This window comes from Maniola jurtina, chromosome 10, assembly GCF_905333055.1.
Source record: "Maniola jurtina chromosome 10, ilManJurt1.1, whole genome shotgun sequence".
Classification (NCBI taxonomy): domain Eukaryota; kingdom Metazoa; phylum Arthropoda; class Insecta; order Lepidoptera; family Nymphalidae; genus Maniola; species Maniola jurtina.
The window spans coordinates 12,803,191-12,830,784 of NC_060038.1; the positions used below are offsets into that span (position 1 = coordinate 12,803,191).

The 27,594-nt window shown below is 33.8% G+C and overlaps 3 protein-coding genes and 2 long non-coding RNA genes across 6 annotated transcripts; 1 reads left to right on the top strand and 4 right to left on the bottom strand.

Annotated features, from left to right (window-relative positions):
* Positions 1-1,695: 1,695 nt before the first annotated feature.
* On the bottom strand, positions 1,696-3,779 carry LOC123868967. The gene is made up of 3 exons (XM_045911690.1): positions 3,166-3,779; positions 2,874-2,892; positions 1,696-2,523 (listed from the first exon to the last, which is right to left on the bottom strand). Exons 1-3 carry the CDS (start codon positions 3,350-3,352, stop codon positions 2,253-2,255), a joined length of 477 nt encoding a protein of 158 aa, XP_045767646.1. The 5' UTR covers positions 3,353-3,779; the 3' UTR covers positions 1,696-2,252.
* Positions 3,780-5,651: 1,872 nt separating this feature from the next.
* LOC123868982 lies at positions 5,652-11,130 on the top strand. Its single transcript, XR_006796782.1, has 3 exons — positions 5,652-5,663; positions 8,708-8,710; positions 10,912-11,130. It is a non-coding gene; the product is annotated as an uncharacterized LOC123868982 (long non-coding RNA).
* On the bottom strand, positions 7,481-10,892 carry LOC123868984. The gene is made up of 2 exons (XR_006796784.1): positions 10,665-10,892; positions 7,481-9,122 (listed from the first exon to the last, which is right to left on the bottom strand). It is a non-coding gene; the product is annotated as an uncharacterized LOC123868984 (long non-coding RNA).
* A 1,237-nt stretch (positions 11,131-12,367) lies between the features above and the next one.
* LOC123868960 lies at positions 12,368-18,352 on the bottom strand. Its single transcript, XM_045911681.1, has 2 exons — positions 18,325-18,352; positions 12,368-14,065 (listed from the first exon to the last, which is right to left on the bottom strand). Exon 2 carries the CDS (start codon positions 14,046-14,048, stop codon positions 13,485-13,487), a length of 564 nt encoding a protein of 187 aa, XP_045767637.1. The 5' UTR covers positions 14,049-14,065; positions 18,325-18,352; the 3' UTR covers positions 12,368-13,484.
* Positions 14,208-20,125, bottom strand: LOC123868950. 2 transcript variants are annotated; one of them, XM_045911662.1, is made up of 4 exons: positions 19,166-20,125; positions 16,811-17,045; positions 15,343-15,743; positions 14,208-15,251 (listed from the first exon to the last, which is right to left on the bottom strand). In XM_045911662.1, exons 1-4 carry the CDS (start codon positions 19,547-19,549, stop codon positions 14,844-14,846), a joined length of 1,428 nt encoding a protein of 475 aa, XP_045767618.1. In that variant the 5' UTR covers positions 19,550-20,125; the 3' UTR covers positions 14,208-14,843. The 2 variants fall into 2 exon arrangements, with proteins under 2 accessions (XP_045767618.1, XP_045767619.1); XM_045911663.1 differs by lacking the exon at positions 19,166-20,125 and adding an exon at positions 17,137-17,657.
* Positions 20,126-27,594: the final 7,469 nt, after the last annotated feature.

Consider the following 27,594-nt stretch of genomic DNA (forward strand, 5'->3'; position numbering starts at 1 on the left):
TGGGTACAAAATAACTTAACTTTGGTTGATGTTATGTTATTAAAAATAGGACATAGTTTTATTAGTTACCTGAATGTATAGTTGCCTTTTAAAATACATAAGTTATAATGTAAAACCAAAAAAATAATTTTAATTGTGATTTTTAGTGAAAAGTAAAACATTATATAACAAAAATAGTAGTACAATTTGGCATGTGAATATTTTGGCTTTTTAATTTAGAAATTACAGTGCCTCTACTTTTTTGATAGGACGATTGCAAAGATACATAATTTTATTTACCTATCTGATAATTTGAACCCTGTAAATATTTGACACCAGATTACTATTTATTATAGTTTAAATACGATTTGCATAATATAGTTACGACGTTATTTTGGCATATATTCTATCACATACCTATATTTTCTAGACTATAATATAATATGTTCGATATAGGTTATATTTATAATTTTGTACAGTTAGTTATGCCAGAGTGAACTAGTAAGGGATGATTTATGCTAGACCGTACCGGGCCCCAACTGTGCCACGTTCAAGGCACGTCCGACGCGCTGACGATCCACGGATTGCAATTTTGCATAAAGTTGCCTTCAAACTACGGAAATATAATATAATATATAAATAGGGTGAGCGATATTTATATACCTATTATATTATATTCCGTAGTTTGAAATCAACTTAAAGAAACGGGACACGTGGTAATATGATGTGACCTCATACATTTACCGATCTGTGTCTCGGACTAGCATAAATCATCCCTTATGCTGATAATTCACCGGCTGCAATATACCACATGACCGCAACCATGTCCGAGATTATACTTTAAATATGTAATTATTAATACATGCATTAGTTCTGTTTATTGCTTACAGCTGTTTAGTCGCTTAGAGTCAGCAGATATATTACAAAAGATTTTAATAAATTAATATGCTTAATTATTTACAAAGTATTCCCAAATATCCCACCGAGCATGTATTTCTAAAATATAACTATACACATCGCCTAAGCTACAGGTGCCGGCAGTAAATATTGCACATCGAACTTTAGAAAGAGATTTCTGCTTTGTAGAGCGTCGTCTCTATCACTCATACGTATGTGACATTTGGTCGGTCTCAACGACAGAGACAATGCTCTATGAAACCGTTATCTCTTTCTAAAGTTCGATGTGCAATATTTTCTGCCGGGTACTTTACCTAATTATTTAGTAATGATATAATATGTAGCTATAAAAATACACAAAGCGTTGTCATGGTTTCACCTTGGGTTGTGAGCTCTTGTTGTACAAGATATATCATAATTATATATCACAAAAAATATAACTGGTTGACTAAAATTATCACTAAGTTATTTTGGCGGTGCTTTCGATACTGCGTCTAACAGGGCTCTCTCCGTCACTCGTTTCATACAATCGTAGTTCCAATTTCATTTGAATATTAAGCAACCAAAGTCCATGAAATTTTGCAGACATATTCTAGAAACTAATATCTGTGTCTGTGGTGTTTTAGATTTTTCTAAAAATATGTAGTTTTAAAATTACAGGGGCTCAAAGATTTGTATGAAATTTTTTAAGACCGCGTAACTTTGAAACCGAATATTTTAACAGAAATCTGGAAATTCACAGACATAGATATTAGTTTCTAGAATATGTCTGCAAAATTTCATGGACTTTGGTTGCTTAATATTCAAATGAAATTGGAACTACGATTGTATGAAACGAGTGACGGAGAGAGCCCTCTTAATGTCATACAATGCATAATAACTATTGCGCTTTATCAATATTATATTGCGATATCATAACCATTTACCAATTGACAAAATCAATGTAAAACAATGCTTATATGATAAAAAATATTAAAATCTTCATACCGAAAGTGATGCAATTTTAATATGCATTTTGTACTGGACGTTTCAATATAGGTCTTATTACTAAAATTGCTACAAGATTTGAACATTAAAAGTTTTTTTTTTTAATGTATTTTTTGCTGGCAACCCTCCGACATGGTTATCGGAGACTTTGAGGATGAGTTCTAAATTGAATTTGTGAGCGCTAACTGCAGATATGTATTATGTAACTCATTAACACGGGCGTATCATACGGTTGTCAATAATCAACTGAAACACAGTTAACTTGACAACAGAATAATATATATATACATGTACATGTGTATTGTGTATATATCACGTGGTATTCGTAGAAACATGAAATACACTACAGCAACAATTTTTATCCATAAGACCACGTATTAATTTATCCTTTAGCTAGGAGGTTTCGGTCCACAGTTGTGTGTGCTTTGTATGTATACTATCCTGCCTCGGTATGTGTGAAGGGCAGCCTTACACCAAGGTCCTCTGGAACACCTCCATCGTATCTTCCCGTTCCTCGCACACCCGTTGAATCTGAATCTGTAGCCTCCCACGTTGATGCCCATCTTCCCCTGTTTGCTTAGGCAATAGGACGCGAAACAGTCGATTCCAGTTCCAATCAAGCCAACTGCAACGTATAACTGTATAAAAAATCTGCGAATGCTGATTGATTTTTTGATTAATTATTATTAAATATCCATTAAACAAAATTTGTATAAAAATCCGACGCTTAGGTAGCTATAAGTAAATACATAATGTAATAGTATAAATCTTAAACAAAGCACATTAAGATATAAATATATATTTTCTATAGCACTATTTGAATAGCCACACAGACAGCTCAAATATAGATATTTTATCATAAAATGTATTATAGCTGCGTCTGTGACAGGTTAAAATTCAAGAAAAATTGTAATGTCACTAAGCCCAAACCTTTTATTGCCTTCTACTTAAAATACTTAAAAATACATAAATATTATATACAAATAAAATAATGTATTAAAACTTGAAACTTGTTTAATCTAATATTTTGATGATAGATATAACATAAAAATATATTATTAACAATGTTGAAATAGTTGCATCATGGTTATGTAATTTTAAAGTAATTATGTAATTTTAAATTAATTTTCAGTCGTATTCGTAGTTAGTCTTCAAATGTATAAAATATTAAAAATAAAACTATGGCGATGGCACAAAATGTATAATATTATTTGTCTTATTTGATAATTGCATTATATATAAAGCTATGTATAGTTTAAGCATATAAATTAAAATTATTGTATTAATAGGAGTTATTTTTGATTTTGCAGTTCGGTTCGGCCTCTCCAAGCGTGGGCATATGGTGGTGCATGTAGGTGATTACAAATTCATAAAGCACGAGAGCTACAAGAAGAAGATTCGATGGACTTGCAACAAACGAATCCAACTGGGCTGCAGAGCCAGTATCACGACCCAAAATAGCGTTATCGTGCGACATTTTTTGGAACATAATCACTCTTCATAGCATTTAATTTTTCTATTTATAAGGCCCTAGGCCCTATGTTGAAACAACGTGTTGGGCCAAAACGTGTGCTCTTATGTGTACGGCCAAAATATTACGTTAGTAGGCAATGGACTAGTTGGCCTAAATTCATGGGCCCAACGTGTACCATAGTCGTATTTTTTGAAATTGTTAAAATATTGTTTTTAGGAATTGTAATAACTAAGAATAATAATAAAAAATTGTATTAGATACAGATTGAGTGCAAAACACAATTTACGGAATGTAAGTAATGAAAATTTTTCTAATTTGTTATAAAATGTCCGAAATAAAATATTATAGGTAAGTAAGTATGACGTGAATCTCTATTAGTAAGCAAATATATTTTGTACTTTTCGTTTACTTGTATGGAAAATATTTTAAGAGGGCTCTCTCCGTCACTCGTTTCCACTCGTTTCATACAATCGTAGTTCCAATTTCATTTGAATATTAAGCAACCTAAGTCCATGAAATTTTGCAGACATATTCTAGAAACTAATATCTATGTCTGTGGTTTTCCAGATTTCTGTTAAAATATTCGGTTTCAAAGTTACGCGGTCTTAAAATTTTCATACAAATCTTGGAGCCCCTGTAATTTTAAAACTACATATTTTTAGAAAAATCTAAAACACCACAGACACAAATATTAGTTTTTAGAATATGTCTGCAAAATTTCATGGACTTTGGTTGCTTAATATTCAAATGAAATTGGAACTACGATTGTATGAAACGAGTGGAAACGAGTGACGGAGAGAGCCCTGTTAATGGCATCTCGATTATGACTTTATTATAAAGAAGTATAATAATAAAATAATTGCATAATTTACCAAATACTGGCTCTATGGCCGGTGCTCGTTCATCTTTACTACTAACATTATTACTTTAAGATTCAAGTAAATCATATTATTTCATACAGTACTTAAGTATGCGCAGAGTGGTGTGTATGTCAAGAGTATCCTATGATATTATGTTTTGTTGTTTATATAACTAATATATTAGTTAGGTACTTACTTTGTTAATTTTAAGAATTTCTACATGTTTTATTAATGAATTGTTCATAATTTTACGCAAACAGATAAGTATCTAAGTACGAAGTTTGCATGAAAAATTATATTCATAATCATTCCTTTTTACTTTAAAAATAAATTAATAACTTGTTGCAATTCACTCACAACCTTGCTTGTGGTGACTTGTGTACATTCACAATGTGTTAGTCTGAGTGAATTACAACAAGTATACAACATTATAATATTAAGTACCTATATATAATATACATAATATATAAGTATTGCTAGTAACTGTGCCTTTGAATTGTTATTAAATCGAGCTTTAATAAATATCCGAAAATATTTTTGTATAATATTTTGTATCTGTACTGAATTTACATAGCCCTTTTGATTGTGTTTGTACATTAGACAATAAATTATATATAATTATATACTGTTTTTAATTTTTATCGTACTGTTATAACAAAACTAATCAAACTGGATAGCTGTGGTTGACAGCCAGACTGATTGTGGACTAGACATTTTTTTTATTAGTTGAGGAAAATTATGATGCAGTGTAAGATGAAAGCGGCCGAACCTGGAAAGGGTATTTAGGACAGTTTATAGGGTTACCCAAAGGATGCCAACGGGACCCTTAAGGTGCCCACGCACTCGAACTGAACCGCAGCCGCGACGCGCGTACCGCGTAGCGCGTCACTGCCGCGCGTCGCGGCTGGAGAGAATATCGTGCGGGGCGCTGCCGCGACGCGCAGTTCAGTTCAAGTGCGTGGGCACCTTTATTAAGCTTCCGCTGTTCGTCCGTTCGTCCGTCTGTCTGTCAGTGGGCTGTATCTCGTGAAGCGTAATAGTTGGAGAGTTTGAATTTTCACAGAATATATATCTCTATTGCCGCTCTAACTAAAAATAATAGAAATATAAAAATGACCGCCATATAAATTATAAAATACTAAGTTTAATTTCTTGTAATTTCGTGTATCGAACTATCTATACCTAACATTCTATAGGATGAGGAATAAAATGAAATATATTTACACTTATTTTTACAACTATATCTACTGTAAAATTATATATAGTTAGTAGATTATTATTATTGGACTAGATTTATGGAACTAGTGACATTGTTTATTATGTTTTGCCCAATGAGCTCTGGCCTTTAGGGCCTACTATATGAGCGATCAGCATTAGCTAGCTCAAAGAATAATATAAATGCGAGAGTGTATTTGTTTATTGGTTTGATCTTCGCACAACGGAGCAACGGATTTATATGATTTTTTGTATGGATATACTTAAAGACCAGGACGGTGGTATAGGCTACTTTTTATCTCGGAAAAATGTAGAGTTCACACGGGATTTTTAAAAACCTGATTCTACGGGAACGAAATCGCGGGCATCAGCTAGTGCACTATAATATCTCCCGCGCAGCTGATTAATCTCTATGGAGATAGGCCTTCGTGGTCGAAATTCGGACGGGAGGAGCATGGGATGTTTAAAAACCTAAATCCACGCGGACGAAGTCGCGGGCATCAGCTAGTGCACTATAATATCTCCCATGCAGCTGGTTAATCTCTATGGAGATAGGCCACCGTGGTCGAAATTCGGTGGGAGGACCATGGGATGTTTAAAAACCTAAATCCACGCGGAAGAAGCCACGGGGATCAGCTAGTGCACCATAATATCTCCCTAAACTCTAAACGCAGACGAAATCGCGGGCATCAGTTAGTGCACAATAATATCTCCCGCGCAGTTGGTTAAACTTTATGGAGATCAGCCACCGTGGCCGAAATTCGGACGGGAGGAGCATGGGATTTTTAAAAACCTAAATCCACGCGGATGAAGTCGCGGGTATCACCTACTGATGTACCTACTTATAAAAATTTTGGCAAACAGCAAGATAGAATTTATGGCAAGAACCATTCAGAGCTTTATTTTATTTAGATACAAGTTAGCTGTTAGCCCTTGACTGCAATCTCACGTGGTGGTAAGTGATGATGCAATCTAATACGGAAGCGGACTAACCTGAAAGGGATATGGCAGTTTTTTTTTATTAAACCCATACCCCTTTGGAACTTCATAGTTAAATACAAAGAATCAAAAGTTTAATCTGCTATAATCCGTTAAATTTTTTCGGTATAAATGGTCAATTTTTAGCGGATTATAGCATATTAAGCTTTTGATTCTTTGTATATTAGGACTTCCGCAAAGTAACGCCTGGTTCTATACAATATTCATGTTTAAAGTTTTACGAGGCTCATTAAACTTTGGTTTTACTTTTACGAGGTTTAAGATTAACGTGGGAGTCCATGCAGGTATGGTACAGGTTCTCCTCGTTCTGGACGATTTTGCCGTCCATGGTCCTCACGATGGCCCTGCACTGCCTGGTGTTCCGATATCTGCAGTACCAGAGCTGCAGCCGTCTGTGCCTGTAAGCGTTGTGCGGCCTGTATAAGAAACCGCAGTACATAAGCTTTGGGTAACCACCGCTTGTATGCATCACCTCAACGGCTGTAAAAGAAACATACATTTAGTCATGAAAATCTTACTTTCCCAGGGTTCCGTCCCAAGGGGTGCCAGCGGGACCCTATAACTAAGCCTCCTCTGTTGGTCCGTCTGTCTGTGTGTTGACAAAATTCACAGACTGTGTATTTCTGCCACCGCTATAACAAATAATAAAAACTAATATAGCTAATTTCAAAATGGGCGTCATGCAATTAAATTTAAAAAGTACTAGCGACCCGCCCCGGCTTCGCACGGGTGGACATTTATTTTTTCTATTTTCCGGGATAAAATATAGCCTATACGGATTCGGAAGAATCCCTCTAAGTAATGGTAAACGAAATTTTCAAAATCGGTCCAGTAGTTTTTGAGCCTATTCAATACAAACATACAAAAATACAAAGGTTTCCTCTTTATAATATTAGTATGTAGATATAGTGTTATATTTAATACTATGGTACGGAACCCTTTGTGTACGAGTGCGACTCGCACTTAACCTGTTAAACTTTTCATGAATAAATACTCTTTTAAATAAGCAAATGAATGTCCTTTTGTATAGTGATGTAAGCAAAAAAAATACTCAATGAAAGAATAAAACTCATACATTATGAATTTTTTAATAAAAGAGGAAGAGTTAACGGTAAGTGAATGGATATTAACAAACTAACTAATTATATTAACGTTAACACTATTAATAAAATTAATCATACTACTTTTTATGAACTACTTCGCTTATAGAACTAAATATTTTCCATTTCAATATTATATTAATCATAGTAACCCAATTTTAATAAATCTTAATACAGGGTATTATATAATATTTACTCATTTGACTCAATACAATTTAATTTATATTTCTTAGCTACTAAACTATATACTAATAATATTATTTTGTATGTTTAAATAACTTATTTAAGTATACTTTTGTTCCATGGACTCCTCTTTTAATTATACATCTAAATTGCATTTTGTTAAGGAAGCAGTGTTAATAATGGTGAGAAAATAATAAAAACCTTTACAAACTTAACAGTAGGTATATAATCTTAAGACATAGAAGCAAAATGGCCACATAGCTCAACCATGTAATAAACCATGGTTTAACTTAAAAAACTATAACGATAAATTAATGATTAATTAAGGGCTAATTTTTCAATCACCAAGTTAACTTTAACCATGAATTTATACTTCTACTTCGTGGCTTCAGTAATACGAGTAGAATCAGAAGACTTTATTATTTTGATAGATTTCCTTTATAAAAACTGTCAATGCGTCATTCCTCTGTCAGTCAGTAAGTTAAAAAATATTTGGTAATTGAAAAATCGATCCCGAGAAATGAATTAACATTTATTTTACACATATCGTTTATATTTTTAGCGTTTAAAACCGTAAAAGTAGAATTACAAAAATGTAGAAATTGTTTCAAAAAGAAAAAAGTTGTTTCAAACCTTTTATAAGTAACAGTCTTGGTAGATGTCTCAATTTTAATTACACACCAGCGTAGGTAGTAGGTACCTCGTACTAGGTATGAGATTTTTTTTTTCATAATGTACGCAGCAAAATAATGGCAAAGACAATGGCATTTTGTCGTTTTTTATTTAATATTCTGAAACCGAAATCTATACTCAAGATTTCAAAGAAAGGCACAGAAATAGTCATCCTGGAAAATGATACAGGATTTTTACTTTCCATCCAGGAGAAAACTAAGTTAGTAACCTAAGGGATTTTTGGAAAAGTAACACCACTTGGACGAAGTTGCGACAAAAACTAATGTATTAAGAGATTTTAACGTTTAAACGATCATGAGTGATTTTCATTATAAGTATAGATTGTAACGGCTATAGTCACGTATTACTTATAGTTTATGTAGGTACATATAAACCATAAGTAACATATATATTAGTATTAGTATATATTTCATATATGTATAAACTAGTCGGGCTTCCGTCGACTAAATACGTGAGTATAGGCACAACAATCTATTCTTAAGAGATATTATAGTATGTAGTATTCGGCCGATAAGACGATTAAAGGGACATTTTTATTCTAATGATTGTGCAAATTTTTAAGTTTTCTAATGACGTCGCCGTAAGTGATGACGATCGCTTTGCACTTGTTGAAGGATTTGCAGCACCGCCATCTTGTTCTGCCGTTCCTTCCGTCGTAGTGCCTCATGAACCGATAGTTGCCGATCATCAGCACTCTCCGGCCATTCATAGTGGCGTAGCGGGCTCCGATGTCGGCTGGAATAACGGAAAATGTTAATTCCGCTCGTGTGTTGAACGGCTTATTCTGTTTACCCACCCTAGGGTGTATTAATAGTAGGTATAGTGTATTCTCGGAATTCGGAAACATGTGTCCTATCCACCCCAGACGGCGAATTTGAATATAATATTTTAGTCTGGGGCGGATAGATGGACACACGATTCCGAATATACACCCTAGGGTGGGTAAACGGAATAAGCCAATTAAACTAGCAAGCAGTTCGCTAATCGCTCCCGTGAGTACACATTTCGATAAACCGGCCTTATACTTTGTCTGTCATCGTAATTGGAACTTCTGTGCATTTTAGCTATCTAGATAATCTAATGGTTTGAACTGGGCTTTGAGTGAGTACCACTTTTATTTAATGTGTAAAATGAACGGAGTATGCGGAAAGGTTTGGGAAACAACTGCATTGCTATCCCGAGAAAAGGCAGTAAAAAACTTTAGAGTTTTGAACTGAAGAGAATAAACAACTCTGAAGTTTTCTATGCCCCCAATACTCTTTCTATGCTCCCACTGGGAGCAAGAGAGTGGAATTATAATGGAATGAGGCCAAAAAAATTTGCACCATGATATACTTAAAACATGATATTATGTGATATAAAAAAACTAAGTAGATGAACTTCTAGCAAGATTATTCGCACACAACGCATATTTATAAAACTCAATATTCGGATGCTTGTCAACACTAAATATGCCAAATTTTTTGGCCATAAAGTGAAAATTGTATAATGACAAAAATTATACATTTATGTACAGTCTAAGTACTGAAAAGGATTGAATCTGTTTTATGCTGAACATGTGCGATCAGGTATCCGTAAATAATCCGTAAACACAGTATTCTAAAAACATGTTTAATATATTAATATTTTAAAAATTGTGAAAACGTGAAATATTTTATACACTTCTTGGCAAAAAACTACTCAACTAACTTCTTATAATTTTATTACTGTGCTACTGAGCTGATAGCACTTACATTATACTAACGCGACACGCATATTCAACGCATATTTAGGGTTCCGAGGAAAGTACAACCGATAGACAACAACAACTTATATAATGTAGTCAGCAACAAAGCTAGGCTTTGCACACAATTGTTTTTTCTGTTTTTCTTTTTTCCGTGTTGTGTTCCTTTTCATGTGTTTTTGTGTGCAATAAAGTCTTTCTATCTATCTATCTAGGTTTGCACTTTGCACCCGTCATAGTCATTTACACTGGCGGTCAAACCAGCATTGTCTCTGTTTGTACTTGGAGTCGTATAAATTTCGTTGAAATGAAATTGTTAGTTACATAGCTATTAGCTAGTATACCACAGATAGTATATTGTGACGGCTAACCACGGAACCCTACACTGCGTGTGGTCCGAAACGCACTTGACCGGTTTTTTCAGTACTGCAAACAATAATTAAGTTACTATGGGACGACGCGTGCGGCGTGTGGCTTGCCCCATACCTAACGTGTGACCGATAAGGACTTGTAAATTTTCTACGACTTGATACTCTCAGTCATAATATCTTTACCATGGTTATGTGTATACATAGTCTTAAACAACAAGCTTCCTTTAGTAACACAGGTAGCTTTGCAGCCCTTATGCCTTTTGATGCATCGCCAAGTAATTCTGTCGTGGTGGCAATAGTCTCTACGGTATGTGTACTCTTCGTGCTGTAAGATGATCGCTCCTCGGCTGGTTTCTGTCAATTTGTAATTCAAACCTAATGTGTCACCGACACCTGCAATACATGAGATTCGACGTTTAGAGGTCATCAGTTATTTTAATAAAAGAATATTACCCAATTTAATCATGAGTAATATTCCCCTTTCCCCTCCAACTAAGCGTAAAGCTTTTGCTAGGAGTGGGTTCGACAACAGTGCAATGGGTGGGGTTTGAACCGCCGAGCATTTGGATTTCAGTCCGCTCCTATCACCGTTGAGCTATTGAGGCTTATTAGGTTGTTACAACAAGCGGCAAGAGCACAATTTTGCTAAAATATATATTACTTACTTCCTATTTCAAAAGACTAATATCACAGTTCACGACAGTTATGAAACTTGTAAAAAAAACCTCGAGGCTTCACCTATACTGGCGTCTGGCAGGCGACAAATGTAGTCTATGAAACGACTAGGTACTCGTATGTGAAATGGGCGACAAAGTTTTAAAAATATTAAAATATTGTAATATTGAAATATATAAAAATATTTTTAAATCTTTGGATTTCACGTCACCCCTGGTGCTCTAATACCTATTAATATTTATAATATTTGACGAATGTCGCTCAAAGCGATGTCAATATAACGAAGAGAAAATTAAGCTTGCTATTTTAATACATATATCAAGAGTTTTGAGATAAAAACAATGATCCGGTAAACATTTTAATTTATTTTAAATTAAATAACTTATTGGATTTTAAAATAATATTCTAGATCACACAAGTTTAAATTATCTTAAAACATTAAATACCAGTGCAGGTGTGAGGAACCATTCTCTTTATAATGAGATTTAATATAACCCAACTAAAGAGATATACATTTTTAGCATCTATACTCTATGCTAATAAATAAAATTGGAGTGTCTGTCTGTAATTTCGAGATAACTACTTCATATTAAGCTCATATGGTTATTTGAACGATACCATAACTGAATCACACGTTTTTAAAATTTTTGTCTGTCTGTCTATTTGAACGGGCTAATCTTCGGAACGGCTGGACCTATTTTAACGGGACTTTCACTGACAAGTAGAGGATTAGCCAAGGAGTAACATAGGCTACTTTTTTAAACGACTTTCAAAAATGGAAGAGTTGTGTTTTTTACCTATGTACACCGATATCTTCGAGATTTCTGAACCGATTTGCGTATTTTTTTTTAATCGATAAAGGAACTTTGAAACAATGTTCCATAAAAAATTTGAATTCCAACTCTTCAATCATGATGCTGCAGGGGACCTGACCACCAAAGCTGATGGGATTTAGAAACTGTCGGGTATAAATTGATATTGAACGTATCTATACTAAGTAAACACTTTGTCGTTGACCTCGAGGACCCAACTCCTCAACCCTGGTGGTGTAAAGAATTGCATTTATAAATCCTGATGATCCCTCGAGATTCTTAAAGAATCATCCGTTTAATTGTTTTAACGTGGTACAGAAACAAGTTTATTTTATTTATTTATTTACTATAGTACCGCCCACAGAGTTACACATCCGAGTTAAGTTGCATCCCGGGGACGGGCTATTACAGAGAGGCTACTTTTGTCCTGGGAAATAAAAAGTTCCCATGGGATTTTTAGAAACCTAAATCCACGAGGGCGAACTGCGGGCATAGGCAAGTCTGCAATAAAATCAACAACAACCTCTTTCACATTCAAGTTTGTGGTGAAAAAATATAAATTTCTAAAAAGCAACTTTTACTATCTCAACTAGGTTTTGGTTAAAATATTATATTATTTGATTATTTCAATACTTTACGATATCGTGTGACTCATATAGTCCAAAAGAGTCAATATTAAACATAGATTTGCTTAAAGTGTCGCATTCCGGTGCTTTCTTCATACAAAGCTTATCGTAGCTTTAGTTTTAAGTTTACGTAATTAATTATCACCACTAATATCATCTTTCAAATCTAACAAATCGGACAAACAAAAGGTGTACAATGGTACCTATTTTGAATAAATGATTTTGATTTTTGACTTTTTTGACAAACGTAGGATAACATAGGAACGTGATCACTACAATATGATATTATACGCTCAACACTAGGTAAGTAAGATATCTAAGGCCGGCGCATTTTATACCAGAGAAGATCTCTATCTCACACAATGTTGGGTGACCCACGTGCGCCAGAAATTTCGGTCGAGCGTACAGCGTGACCTTAAGTCACGAGTACCGTGTACTATTTTATAGCTCACTGTGACTTAAACCTCCGTAATTGTCACTCGCTTCATATTATAGATTAGTTTGGTTCTCATTTGAATATTTACATACCAAACTTGATGTAATTTTGTATACACGTTCTAGAAACCACAAACAGACATTAGGTCCTAGTGCGTATCTACAAAATTTAACTGAGATTGATTTCTTATTATGCAAATGAGAGTTAAACTACGTTTATCTGGACCGCACTACGAATAAACCCCTCTAAAATATGGACTATAACTTGTAAATCGTGCAAAAATGGACTATTCAAGTCGCAAATAAGCACTACTTATTTGTGAGATTCAGTCACATAGTGCTATAAAAAAATTACTGCCATCCACTTTAAATAAGTGAGCTTCATTAAAAAGTAATTGATATTTAACTTTCATTCAACAATCTATGATTAATTTAAAATCAACCAAAAATATTGTTTACTTTTGTGTTAAGTTGATGTCGCTGATCGCGTTGTCCATAGCAATTATCTTGTCATTAGGAACGTTCACAGGATTAATGTTTGAATCTTTGTCTTCTTGTGACTCGTTTTCTGTTTGTACCTTTTGTTTCAACTGTTCTGCATCATTTTCGGAACTATTACCTAAATCAGTAACATTTACGAAGCAATTCTCGTTGCTACTGTCGTGGTTTGTTTTATCATCTATTTTAGTGTTATTCTCGAAAGACATAGTATTAGTTATAATTGGCACTGGGATCGCGTGTTCTTGCTCGGACATTGAAAAGATAGATTCTATTTCACCGAAACAACTCTTGAGCGGGTCTTCTAAATCGTTCAAATGGTCTTTGTCAATTTCAGCTGGTGTGTGAGGCGCTGCAAAATTGAAGGTTTGATCAAGTGAACCTAGATTACTAGATCTGTCAAGCTCCATTTCTTCATCGTCAGATAATATTTCAATTGGTGCTTCATCCCTTACAACTTCAATGACGTCATCGTCTGACGCATTGTCCAACGTTCCCTCGCTACCAACATTCACGTTCATGTTCAGATTATTGCTGGCTGAAAGAATATACATATTAAATATAATTTTTTAAATAACGATTTTACAATACATATTATTTAAATTTGCTTCAGATTAAAATATCTTAATATTGTTCTAAACTATTGGTATATAACTTCTATAAAAACACAAAATAAGGTCTATGAGTTAGTATAAGTATTTATTTAGAAATATGGAAGATTAAAAACACAAATTTTCCTAATTTTCTCTTCACAACTTTTTCATTTCCCTCAAATAAAATTATTATTCAATACATTTACTATTGAATACAATTCAACTGTAGATGAATTGTATTATAAAAATACTATATTCTTACAGGCCCCGTTCATTAGCGGTTCAGACCCGAAATGTAGCCATCATTTTTTGTCAACTTAGGTCCAGTTGCATGATAGATGGTTAAAGTTACCGTTAAAGACCGTCAATAAAAATAAAACGAGTAGCACATGTAAGGGTTTCGACCAAAGGTCACCCTTTATTTAACCGTATTCATTCATACATCCATGATTAATCACGGAAGTAGTTTTTGTTGGTGGTCAAAGTTCAACGGTAACCGTAACGTAATTTTAACCGAATGTCATGCAACTGAACCCTAGTCGGTTACTAATAACTATAGGTTAAATTTTTAGAATTTAGGTTTAAGAATTGCAATAAGTATTATTATGTACCGAATTAAGAAAAAATAAAATAAGGTACATTTTTTTACAAGAGAAGGTATAATACAATTTACAATTTGACTTCTCAGTAAGCATGTTAAGATTTTAGAATAGAAACTTATCTTCAATTATTATACAATAATTGGGTTCCTTTATCATCAGTCATCAATGTGGATGAAGTTTTTCTGAAACTGTGCCCGGTATAGGATTCAGCATCCGGCAGTCCCAGGTATGTAGCGATTTCCCTTGGCATGGCCCCTAATTTGTTTACGCCAATGGGTTGACAGGTACATTTTCCTTTTTGGTAATTTTGGAAGAATCGGTCGTGTTTTGCACGTGACGTGCGTAGAACTTCATATTTTTTTACTATTTTGTAAAATTGACCATGGATTGTAAACGTTCGGAGGGTTTTCTTTTTTTTGTTAGTAATCCTAACAAGAAACATTTCACCGTATTCTTCAATATCCTTCGTAGTAATGTCAGCTAGTTCCCTACGTCCACAAGCACCGGTAATACCGAATATTAGGGCGACCTGCGAAAATAAATATTTCGAAATCCCTATGTTAAAATATAGATCCTACATGGAAGAAATTGCAGACTAGAGTTAAATATGTAAAATCTACCTTTGTCACTAGATATATAATGTCTGGAGCTTCATCTAAAAACTTTTGAACGTGTTCGCTTGACAGCACGTTGGCTTTCTTACTTTTAAAACCTCTTGAAGCTCTTTTAATGAAATTGACCAGCTTGGTGTAGTCTTTTACGTCTATGTCATCTCTCGCCTTAACAGTCGCTTTCAACATGGAGTAAAGGCACCACAGCGTAGAAGGCTTATATTTTTCTGCCAGTTCTTCGAAATATGCCAAAAACACATCTTCAGAGAATGACTCCAAACATTTTCTATTTTTCCAACTGATAAAATTTTCGTAAGCTATTACATATTTTTCTCTAGACTTTGGTGGCAAATTCTTCAATGTATCACTTAAATTTTCAATGTAGATTCTTAATGATGATGACGCTAAACCTGTAAGAAACTTTATTCCATTATTTGATATAGGAACAAGGGTCACAATTACTATGAACTTGAACAATACAGTTTTATATGATGACTTACTACTCTAATCTAAGCTTGTTTATTAGGAAGCTGTTTTTGTGGAGTAGTCAAGAAATAAAGAAAATCTCTCTAATTAAAATTATAACAAATTATTATTTAAGGAAATCAAAACTACCTAACGGACCTCGTTGACATTGGAAAGTCATATAGGATTATAATATTGACACTATTTTTTTAAATACGAGTATATATAACATGAAAAAAAAAAGAAATATGACTTGACTGACATATCAACATGCAGCTCAGGTTCAAAAACTTGAAATTTTGCACGTAGGTTCTATATTAGGAACACAAATTTTACTAATACTCTCTCCACAATTTCTTCATTTTCCTCAAATAATAATATAATTAATCAAATTAAAATAAATACATTTACTATTGAATGCAACAGTTCAACTGTAGATGAATTGTAGTATAAAAATACTATATTTTTAGAAACCCCGCTTTATTAACGGTTCAGAACCGAAATGTAACTATAATTTTTTGACAACTTAGGTCCAGTTGCATGACAGGTGGTTAAAGTTATGTTACAGTTACCGTTAAACTTTGACCGTCAATAAAAGCAAAACGAGTTGCACATGTCAGGGCAACCCACTTTGTTTTTTATTAGTGTTAAAAGTTTAACGGTGACCATAAAATAGCTTTAACCGAATGTCGTCCAATAGAATGCTTAAGTAAAGCAATATTGTTGAGTACCCAATTAAGAAGAAATTATATTGAGTAATTATTGTTCAGTACATTTTTGATGCACTAGTACAATTCGATTTCGACTAATCATGTTAAGATTTCAGAACAGGCATGTCTTCAATCATTATACAATAATTGGGTTCCTTTATCATCAGTCATCAATGTGGATGAAGTTCTTCTGAAACTGTGCCCGGTGTAAGATTCAGCATCCGGCAGTCCCAGGTATGTAGCGATTTCCCTTGGCATGGCCCCTAATTTGTTTACGCCAATGGGTTGACAGGTACATTTTCCTTTTTGGTAATTTTGGAAGAATCGGTCGTGTTTTGCACGTGACGTGCGTAGAACTTCATATTTTTTTACTATTTTGTAAAATTGACCATGGATTGTAAACGTTCGGAGGGTTTTCTTTTTTTTGTTAGTAATCCTAACAAGAAACATTTCACCGTATTCTTCAATATCCTTCGTAGTAATGTCAGCTAGTTCCCTACGTCCACAAGCACCGGTAATACCGAATATTAGGGCGACCTGCGAAAATAAATATTTCGAAATCCCTATGTTAAAATATAGATCCTACATGGAAGAAATTGCAGACTAGAGTTAAATATGTAAAATCTACCTTTGTCACTAGATATATAATGTCTGGAGCTTCATCTAAAAACTTTTGAACGTGTTCGCTTGACAGCACGTTGGCTTTCTTACTTTTAAAACCTCTTGAAGCTCTTTTAATGAAATTGACCAGCTTGGTGTAGTCTTTTACGTCTATGTCATCTCTCGCCTTAACAGTCGCTTTCAACATGGAGTAAAGGCACCACAGCGTAGAAGGCTTATATTTTTCTGCCAGTTCTTCGAAATATGCCAAAAACACATCTTCAGAGAATGACTCCAAACATTTTCTATTTTTCCAGCTGATAAAATTTTCGTAAGCTATTACATATTTTTCTCTAGACTTTGGAGGCAAATTCTCCAATGTATCACTTAAATTTTCAATGTAGATTCTCAATGATGATGACGCTAAACCTGTAAGAAACTTTATTCCATTATTTGATATAGGAACAGGGGTCACAATTACTATGAACTTGAACAATACAGTTTTATATGATGACTTACTGCTCTAATCTAAGCTTGTTTATTAGAAAGCTGTTTTTGTGGAGTAGTCAAGAAATAAAGAAAATCTCTCTAATTAAAATTATAACAAATTATTATTTAGGGAAATCAAAACTACCTAACGGACCTTGTTAACATTGGAAAGTCATATAGGATTATAATATTGACACTATTTTTTTAAATACGAGTATATATAACATGAAAAAAAAAAGAAATTTGACTTGACTGACATATCAACATGCAGCTCAGGTTCAAAAATTTGAAATTTTGCACGTAGGTTCTATATTAGGAACACAAATTTTACTAATACTCTCCACAACTTCTTCATTTTCCTCAAATAATAATAATATAATTAATCAAATTAAAATAAAATACATTTACTATTGAATGCAACAGTTCAACTGTAGATGAATTGTAGTATAAAAATACTATATTCTTAGAAACCCCGCTTTATTAACGGTTCAGAACCGAAATGTAACTATAATTTTTGACAACTTAGGTCCAGTTGCGTGACAGGTGGTTAAAGTTATGTTACAGTTACCGTTAAACTTTGACCGTCAATAAAAGCAAAACGAGTTGCACATGTCAGGGCAACCCACTTTGTTTTTTATTAGTGTTAAAAGTTTAACGGTGACCATAAAATAGCTTTAACCGAATGTCGTCCAATAGAATTCTTAAGTAAAGCAATATTGTTGAGTACCCAATTAAGAAGAAATTATATTGAGTAACTAGCTGATACCCGCGACTTCGTTCGCGTGGATGTAGGTTTTTAAAATTCCCGTGGGAACTCTTTGATTTTCCGAGATAAAAAGTAGCCTATGTGCTGATCCAGGGTATAATCTATCTCCATTCTAAATTTCAGCCCAATCCGTCCAGTAGTTTTTGCGTGAAGGAGTAACAAACATACACACACACACACACACACACACATACAAACTTTCTCCTTTATAATATTAGTGTGATTATTGTTCAGTACATTTTTGATGCACTAGTACAATTCGATTTCGACTAATCATGTTAAGATTTCAGAACAGGCATGTCTTCAATCATTATACAATAATTGGGTTCCTTTATCATCAGTCATCAATGTGGATGAAGTTCTTCTGAAACTGTGCCCGGTGTAAGATTCAGCATCCGGCAGTCCCAGGTATGTAGCGATTTCCCTTGGCATGGCCCCTAATTTGTTTACGCCAATGGGTTGACAGGTACATTTTCCTTTTTGGTAATTTTGGAAGAATCGGTCGTGCTTTGCACGTGACGTGCGTAGAGCTTCATATTTTTTTACTATTTTGTAAAATTGACCATGGATTGTAAACGTTCGGAGAGTTTTCTTGTTTTTGTTAGTGATCCTAACAAGAAACATTTCACCGTATTCTTCAATATTCTTCGTAGTAATTTCGGCTAGTTCCGCACTTCCACATGCACCGGTAATACCGAATATTAGGGCAACCTGCGAAAATAAATATTTCGAAATCCCTATTTTAAAGTAAAGCTCCTACATAGAAGAAATTGCAGACTAGAGTTAAATATGTAAAATCTACCTTTGTCACTAGATATATAATGTCTGGAGCTTCATCTAAAAACTTTTGAACGTGTTCACTTGACAGCACGTTGGCTTTCTTACTTTTATAACCTTTTGAAGTTATTTTTATAAAATTAACCAGATTGGTGTAGTCTTTCAGGTCTATGTCATCTTTCGCCTTAACAGTCGCTTTCAACATGGAGTAAAGGCACCACAGCGTAGAAGGCTTATATTTTTCCGTCAGTTCTTCGAAGTATGCCAAAAACACATCTTCAGAGAATGACTCCAAACATTTTCTATTTTTCCAGCTGATAAAATTTTCGTAAGCTATTACATATTTTTCTCTAGACTTTAGTGGCAAATGCTTCAATGTATCACTTAATTTTTCAACGAAGATTCTCATTGGTGATGACCTTAAACCTGTAAGAAACTTTATTTCATTATTTGATATAGGAACAGGGGTTATGTAACTATGAACTTGAACAATATAGTTTTGTATGATGACTTACTACTCTAATCTAAGCTTGTTTAGTAAGAAGCCGTTTTTTTTTGTGGAGTGACGAAGAAATAAAAAATCGTTTAAAATAAAATTAATATTTATAAATAATTGCTCAGGAAAATTAATACTACACTGCGGAATTCGTTAACGTTGGAATGTTATATTATTTATAAGACACTAAGACATAACATAAGCAGGGTAACTTGCTTTGTCTTGACATATTAGTATACAGTTCAGGTTTTGAAACTTGAGATTTTGCGTTGGTTCTTTAAATACAGAGGCTCACTACAAAAAAGAATTTCGTAAAATTCAAATAAAATTTTTGGGAATTGGAAATACTAGTTTACATAATAAAATTGAAAATAAATGACATGTTCAACACAAATATTCACACACAATTTAAAAAATCTAAGTCTAACATGTTACTGAGAGATACCAAGTAATTAACATTAAATTATATAACAATTACAGCTTAGATATAATAAAGATATCAAAATATTTTTTATTTTAATATAAAACAACATCTCAATAATCTTAGCTCCGACCGAAGGAAAAAACAATTTACATAGATGAACGGAGACACGAACGAGATGTCCAGTATCAAAAATCAGATTATTTGAAATCCACATCACGTATGCTCTCTGCTTCTAATATTTACAAAAAACATGGAAATTGTTCAAGGAATATTTGTTGATGACTATCTAACATATGCTTTCTATATTCAATATATTTGTAATCGTTAACAAACGTTGTTATAGATCAAAAAAGGCCATATAATTTTTGACTGACAGATTACAACACAATTTGAGAATCTATTTTTTCTTAACTGACTTCAAAGATAAAGGTAAAACGCGAGTGGTGCACTATACGCGGTCTATAGGAACTCGTTATAACCAGCTGACATCAGGCCTGGGCGAATCGCATCGCTTGCCTATGCGTTTCTGCGATTTGTTCATCTTTTAAGCAAACTAAAATATACTGAGTAGCATATCAACAAATTACAGATAGATTAAATATAGATACTCGACTTACTCGTATTAAAAAAATATATTTAACTATGACTATGTACACCCAAAGGGAAAATTTGTCCGTTAATTATCCTCACAGTGCACTTGCAAGAGTGAATCAGTCTTTTAGTGCAGCGCCAGTAGCTTCTTCCTACTCTTCCGTATTCCCGATGGAATCGATGGCCCTGCAGTATCAGCACTTGACCGCCTTTCGAAGTGTTAAAGATCTGAGCTGCTGAATAAAACGACTTGATGTAACAAGAATCCGGTAGGTGTTTCGATGATCGCAATTAGAGACGAGTTGTGTGAGAAAAATATAGTTTTTCTGATACAAGTTAACAGGGACGGCTATCGTTACAAAAATTTTAATGTCATAGCTACCAGAACGTTTTGTTATGTTACGTTAAAAAGGTAACGTTAACAGTAGCGGTATACCAATACATTAGGTTACAATGTTATATTTTATCGTCACTTATTATGTTATGTTATATTTTATCATGCGCGTCGAGCGACGATGCTACTTCGTGCATGTCATCATTAGATATAGAGATCTAAGGTGTATAATTACCGGTACAAGTATTGTAACTTTACCGGTATTAATAATGGTGTCTAGATAAAGTTAATGAATATATACAGGTAGATATCGCTTTTTATCGTTACTTTTTTACGATAACATAACGACACTTTGATAGCGCTACGAAACAACATCCTTACCAATAAATACTAGTTTCTTGTAACAAAATCTATAATATAATAAAAATAAAATCCGCAAGGTGTATTAAGCATAGGCTTACTATGAATTTATCCTGGGAGATTATCGGTCAATTCCGCCGACAGTCCAAATCCGGTATTCAAGTTTTCCTTGAATACAGAATATACCTTTGCATGGTTATGTGTACCGAGTTCAGCGATTATTTCTTTCCCCAAAGTGACAATTTTAGCTTTGCAAGGTGGACAGTTGTAATAGTTAGTACAATACCACGAAGTTCTATCTCTGGTCGTATTTCGTTTGTTATACATATAGTTATCCTTATGAAGGATCACTCCACCTCTCTGTGAAGACGTGAAGAATACACCTGTAATTGTTAAGTTTGATTACATTAGTTTTACTTAGACTGAGTTGTTCGAAACAAATTCAAAAATTTAAGTAAAGATTAAACTAATTGAATCACGAGACTCCAGAATTGTTGTCATTAATTTGATCTCCACTTAAGTTTTTGAATTTGTTTCCAAAAACTCGGCGTTACTGTTTAAGATGGGATGTGTAAGTATTGCGTGTGTACTATGTATGCAAATTTTGATGTTCTTTGATCTTTTGTTGCAAATTGTTTAATAGCAAGTTGTTGTTAAAAATAATAATTTCAGATTGTTGCCAAACAAGCCTAAACTTACTGGTCTCCCAGAGGTTTCAAAAAAGTATTTCTTTCTTATTCCATATTACCAGCGACCAGCATATGTAAAGAAATAGGTTACTCTTTTATTTTATTACAAGGAAAATATTAAAATAACTGTTTACAAATAAATATTTTTTAATGGTTGGTAAATACCTAATATACTTACAAAATCATTCATTATTAATCTTTTCTTCGGCGCAAATAATAATATATAAAGAAAAATTCAGATGTCAAAAACATTCCCCACTAGCCACGGCTTCGCTCGCTAGGGAATTTTTGAAAATCCGCCCTTATTTATTACTAGATGATGCCCGCGACTTCGTCCGCGTGGATTTAGGTTTTTCGAAATCCCGTGGAAACTCTTTGATTTTCCGGGATAAAAAGTAGCCTATGTGCTAACCCTGGATATTATCTATCTGCATTCCGAATTTCAGCCAAGTCCGTCCAGTAGTTTTTGCGTGAAGGAGTAACAAACATACACACACACACACACACACATACAAACTTTCGCCTTTATAATATTATAGTGTGATGTACAAAGGAAATTTTCTGTGCAAAATTTCAGCTTTCTAAGCTTAAGGGTTTGGGCTGGGCTGATAAGTCAGTAAGTAAAGACTTTTCTTCTTATATATATTTAGAGAAATGGTAACATTCATCGTAAATCCGTCCGCCAAATTCGCACTTTGCCAGCGTGGTGGATTATGGCTAAACATTTCTCATCCCGAGAGACCTGTGCTCAAAAGTAAGCCTCCAAAACATGGGTTGATCATGATGATCGTAAATCCATAATTTCATTTAATCCTTCGATTTTTTTTAAATAATAATATACACGGTGGCTTTTTTAGTCGCCTTACAAAAGAAAATGTATCTGAGGTACGCATTCGTAATTAAAAGAAATAAAGAACATTTCAATTTTAAAGAACGGTAATTTTGTTCATGAATAAAAATCCTATATGTATTCGATCATTCGCTCTAGCAAAATTCGATTATCATTCGATTTTTTATTTCATTCTTTTTTTATTTTATTAAGTATGCACTTACTAATGGATAGCACACATTAGGTACATTAACTGGTTTGCTTTTGTAAGATATTACAAAAGTCACCGTGTATACATAAAAATACTTATACTAAACTTACTTACAAATCACTGAAATATGTATTCTTAGCTAAATATTTACACAATACTTTTTAAATTACTTAATATTATTTCTTATAATTATTAGCTTTGTAAAAACACTGGTATAATTATTATTTTTTATTCACTGATACTCCAAACTTGTTCTACAAGAGATCTACAAAATCCGATTTTAAGTGGTTTACATCCATGGACATCCATTCAATGTTAAGTATATATTAATTGTAAATCACATCTTTGAAAAGAGCAACCGCCGAGTTTCTTGCTGGTTCTTCTCGGTAGTAAAGACATTCCGAACCAGTGGTAGCTGTATTTGACGAATCAAAAGTACTTGTAAAAGTTTATTTGAATAAAAAAAATTCTATTCGATTGTTATTCGACAAAAATTTAAAAAAAAAATCGGAGTTTCAGAATTTTTCAGCCACGTTCTAAAACTAGATACCTATCTACTTAATTTACTTAACTTAATATTCAAAAAATAATTAATTGACTAGGTTCGGGTGAATCACATGTCGAGGTAAACGAGGAAACTTCCATTCCAGCGGGTTGGAACGATGATTGTGATCATTGTTTAAAATGACGATTTCGTCTTGAAAGGTATGCACTTTGGCTGTACAGTCGGCGTTGGTCGCACATTTCCATATCTTCTTGATGTGGTTAAGGCAGTAGCTCCTGCAGATGAAGGAATACCCGTTAATAACCAGCTGACGCGTACCACGGCTTGAGGTTCTGAAAAATACTGAAAAAAATTGGGTTTCAAGGACACTGTAGAAAATACTTATTTCAAAACGCATTTTGTACCTATCAAAATTTAACTAAAACTTCGTTATTTAAAAAAAAATGGTACAAAATCATGTAACACCAGTTTTTCGCTTTATTTTCTGCAACAACATTACAATTTATAATAATATTAAACATGTATAATTTTAGAATAATTTTCTGTAATTCCTATGTCTGGAATCATTCTTTTAATAGCGTTTTGTACATTTTAGACTTTTTTCAACTTCAACCATTATAGAATTTTGGAATTGAACAATATCCGATATTGAGTGAAATAAAATATGAAGCTAAATAAGACTGAGAGAAAAACAACATTCTTGCGCAAAAATATTAAAAAAAAAACAGATAATACAAGCACGAAGAAACGAAAATAACAAATAATTTCACTAAAAATATGAATAAAGAAATGAGCAGGCCATACTACAAATAAATAATATGTAGTTACTCTTTAAGACAAGTTTTTTTTTCTCAAATCTAACCAACTAATAGTTACATTTATACTACAAATTCTTAAAATTATTTTTTTGTACTGAGTTTGCAAGATCTCAGACAGGATCCAAAAGTAGTGGTGATACTGATGCTTTCCCGTTGTACACATAACTAACTCTATTGACATTTATAAAAACATCGTTACCCTTCTCACAATGTTACCCGCAGAAAAAAATTTGTCAATTATTTATTTTAGGTGTATCGAATAAGCTCCAGTAACTTTATAACTTATAATTTTACCCACGAACCGTCTTGGCTTCTCGAGTACGCTGGCGCAGGGTGAGTATGGTTCAAGTCGCCTGGTGTAAAAACACCATACATACTATGCACGAAAGCCTTGCAACCCCTTTTTCTCTTAGAACAGTACCAAATTACTTTTCCCGTAGTGCACTCCCACTGTTTCTTGTATGTGTAATTGTTGTACATCAACAGAGGATTCTTCTTCCGATTACTTGGCAGGAAACATACTATAAATACCATACTTTGTTACAACAACTGTATTTATTATCTTTTAAATATTAATCATACGAGCTAACTTTTATGCAACTTGAAGTTTAGATATTGGTTGTTAATTGAAAAGATTGCGCTTTAATATATATATTTTTTAATAAAAGTTTAATAAAGTAATTTCTGCATTCATATTAAAGGCAAGAGCATAAAACTGATCGCACATATATTTCAGAACTCAACCCCGTTGGTAAAAAAATCGACGTACCCACATTTGAATACATTAGACTTTAATCCATCGGCCATCCTTCATTCTACAGTAGTTCGGTGACGGATGATTATGTTCAAGGTCACTAGGCAGATAATGATCATTTATACTTTCAACAATCGCCTTGCAGCCACTGTGTCGAGCCGAACAGTACCAAAGGACCTTCCCCGACACATACACGCGTTGTTTCTTGTACGTGTAATTATTGTACATGAGTAGAGGATGTTTTCCTTTACGGGATGGCAAAAGATAAACTGCAATGAAAGTCAAATCATATGCTATGAATACTAAGGATTTAAAACCTTGATTGTATCGCGAATCCCGATTGTTCTCAAATGCAAAGGAAAATGAAGTGAATAAATAATTACAGTAATTAAGTAAGTAAGAAAATCGGTGCTTTAAAATCATTTATTAACAAAAGTTTAGCAAAGTAACTTCTGCATTGAATTAAGGGCAGACCCATAAAACTGATCGCCCATTTATCAGCAACGCATTTCACTTCTCAGAATTAGAATAGCGTTATTAAAGGGAAGGAAATCATTCTAACTTCATTAATGAGTGCGACAGCTAGTGATGATGAAATGAGGATGAATTTTGAGAACTCAGCCCCGTCTGTAGAGTCGATGTACATTTACACATTTGAATACATTAGACTTTAATCCATCGGCCATCCTTCATTCTGCAATAGTTCGGTGACGGATGATTATGTTCAAGATCGCCAGGCAGATACTCGTCATTTATACTTTCAACATACGCCTTGCAACCGTTGTGTCGATTTGAACAATACCAAATGACCTTCCCCGACACACACACACGTTGCTTCTTATACGTGTAATTATTGCACATAAGTAGTGGATGTTTTCCTTTACGGGTTGGCAAGAGATAAACTGTAACGAAAGTCAAAATTACATGCTATAAACATTACGAACTTGAGACTTTGATGGTAGCCCTAACCTCTAAAATAAAAGGAAAAGGTGACTGACTGACTGATCTATCAACGCACAGCTCAAACACTGGATGGATCAGCTATTTTGACGAAAATATCCGCTAAGAAATAACTTTTGAAAATTCAACCCTTAAGAGGGTAAAATAGGGGTTTGAAATTTGTGTAGTCCACAAGGGCATAAACTCGTTCTCAAATATTAAGCAAAATGGAAGATAATAATTAAGTGAGAAAATCAGCGCTCGATACATACGCAGTGACTTTTTTCAATATTTAGAAATAACAAACAATTACTACAAGATTACCAATACTAGACTCTGTTAATGCAAGCAAAGTTGCTTAGTTTTAATATTAATTTTGTTTGAATTTTTGGTCGTTTCTATTATCTTACTATACACTTACCTATTTATTTAAAACTAGAATTGCATAGAAATAGCCTTTTGGGCTTATTTCTCCTATCCACCCTAAGACAACCATCCTGGGGTGTATACTCGGAAATATGTGTCCATCTATCCACCCCAGACGGCGATTTTGTATTTTGTACATTATTTTTCATCCCGGGGTGAATAGACGGATACATGTTTCCGAGTGTAAATCCTAAAGAAGGCTATTTTAGGGTTGACAAACGGCATAAAACGATTTTTGTTTTCTGAAAAAATGAAAATAAAAATTCACATTTTATTTTTACACATTCATGAAAGGCACTGTAAACGAGATTTATTAAAATACACAAATAAATAACATTTAAGTTGCTTTCTGTACTTCGAAATAAATAACCGCTTTTTCTTAAGCTTAGTTTTGTATGTTTTGGATGTCGACCATATGAAGATGCCATCATCATCTACAGCCTGTTGCAGCCCACTAGATTGAACCCTCTGTCACTTAAACGTCATTTGCATATGTTCCTGATCATTATCTGTATCATATGATATTATATCCAAACTCCACCTTTCTTCCTACTTAGCGGCGGATGGTCGCGTTTATCCGTCGCTTGCGCAGTCTTGCCATCCGAACTCACGAGGCATCGTACCTTATAGCCGGTTTGTGCTTTCACACATCTTCAATGTACAGTGCCCGTGATATTTTTTTAGCTCATCTGTATAAGTCGCCTTGGTACCTCATCAAGGGTAGCCATCGAGGTCATTTGACATTGGTTAATTCTACGTTGTGCTTCACTGAGTTATTTAATATATTAAAATATTTTTTCCCAGAAAACCTTAAATGGACTAAAATGAATGTCAAATGAGCTCGGTAGCTATCATTCAGTGTTAGACACTGAGTTAGAGAATCCAGAATCATTATCTGTATCGTACGATACTATATCCAAACTCCGCCTTTCTTCCTACTTAGCGGCGGATGGTCGTGTTCACCCGTCGCTTGCGCAGTTTTGTCGTCTGCACTCACGAGGCATCGCGCTTTACAACCGTTTTGTGCTTTCACACATCTCCAATGTACAGTGCCCGTGACATTTTTCTTAGCTCTTCT

What these genes read in the sequence shown, in the direction of transcription:
- LOC123868960 (XM_045911681.1), bottom strand. Translation starts at nt 14,048, where the DNA reads ATGAACGTGAATGTTGGTAGCGAGGGAACGTTGGACAATGCGTCAGAC.
- LOC123868950 (XM_045911662.1), bottom strand. Translation starts at nt 19,549, where the DNA reads ATGAGAATCTTCGTTGAAAAATTAAGTGATACATTGAAGCATTTGCCA. An exon ending in TTATATATCTAGTGACAAAG is followed by an intron (nt 17,046 to 19,165) that starts GTAGATTTTACA and finishes TTATTTTCGCAG; the next exon opens with GTCGCCCTAATATTCGGTAT. An exon ending in CTTCCAAAATTACCAAAAAG is followed by an intron (nt 15,744 to 16,810) that starts GAAAATGTACCT and finishes AGTTTCTTACAG; the next exon opens with GTTTAGCGTCATCATCATTA.
- LOC123868967 (XM_045911690.1), bottom strand. Translation starts at nt 3,352, where the DNA reads ATGTTCCAAAAAATGTCGCACGATAACGCTATTTTGGGTCGTGATACT.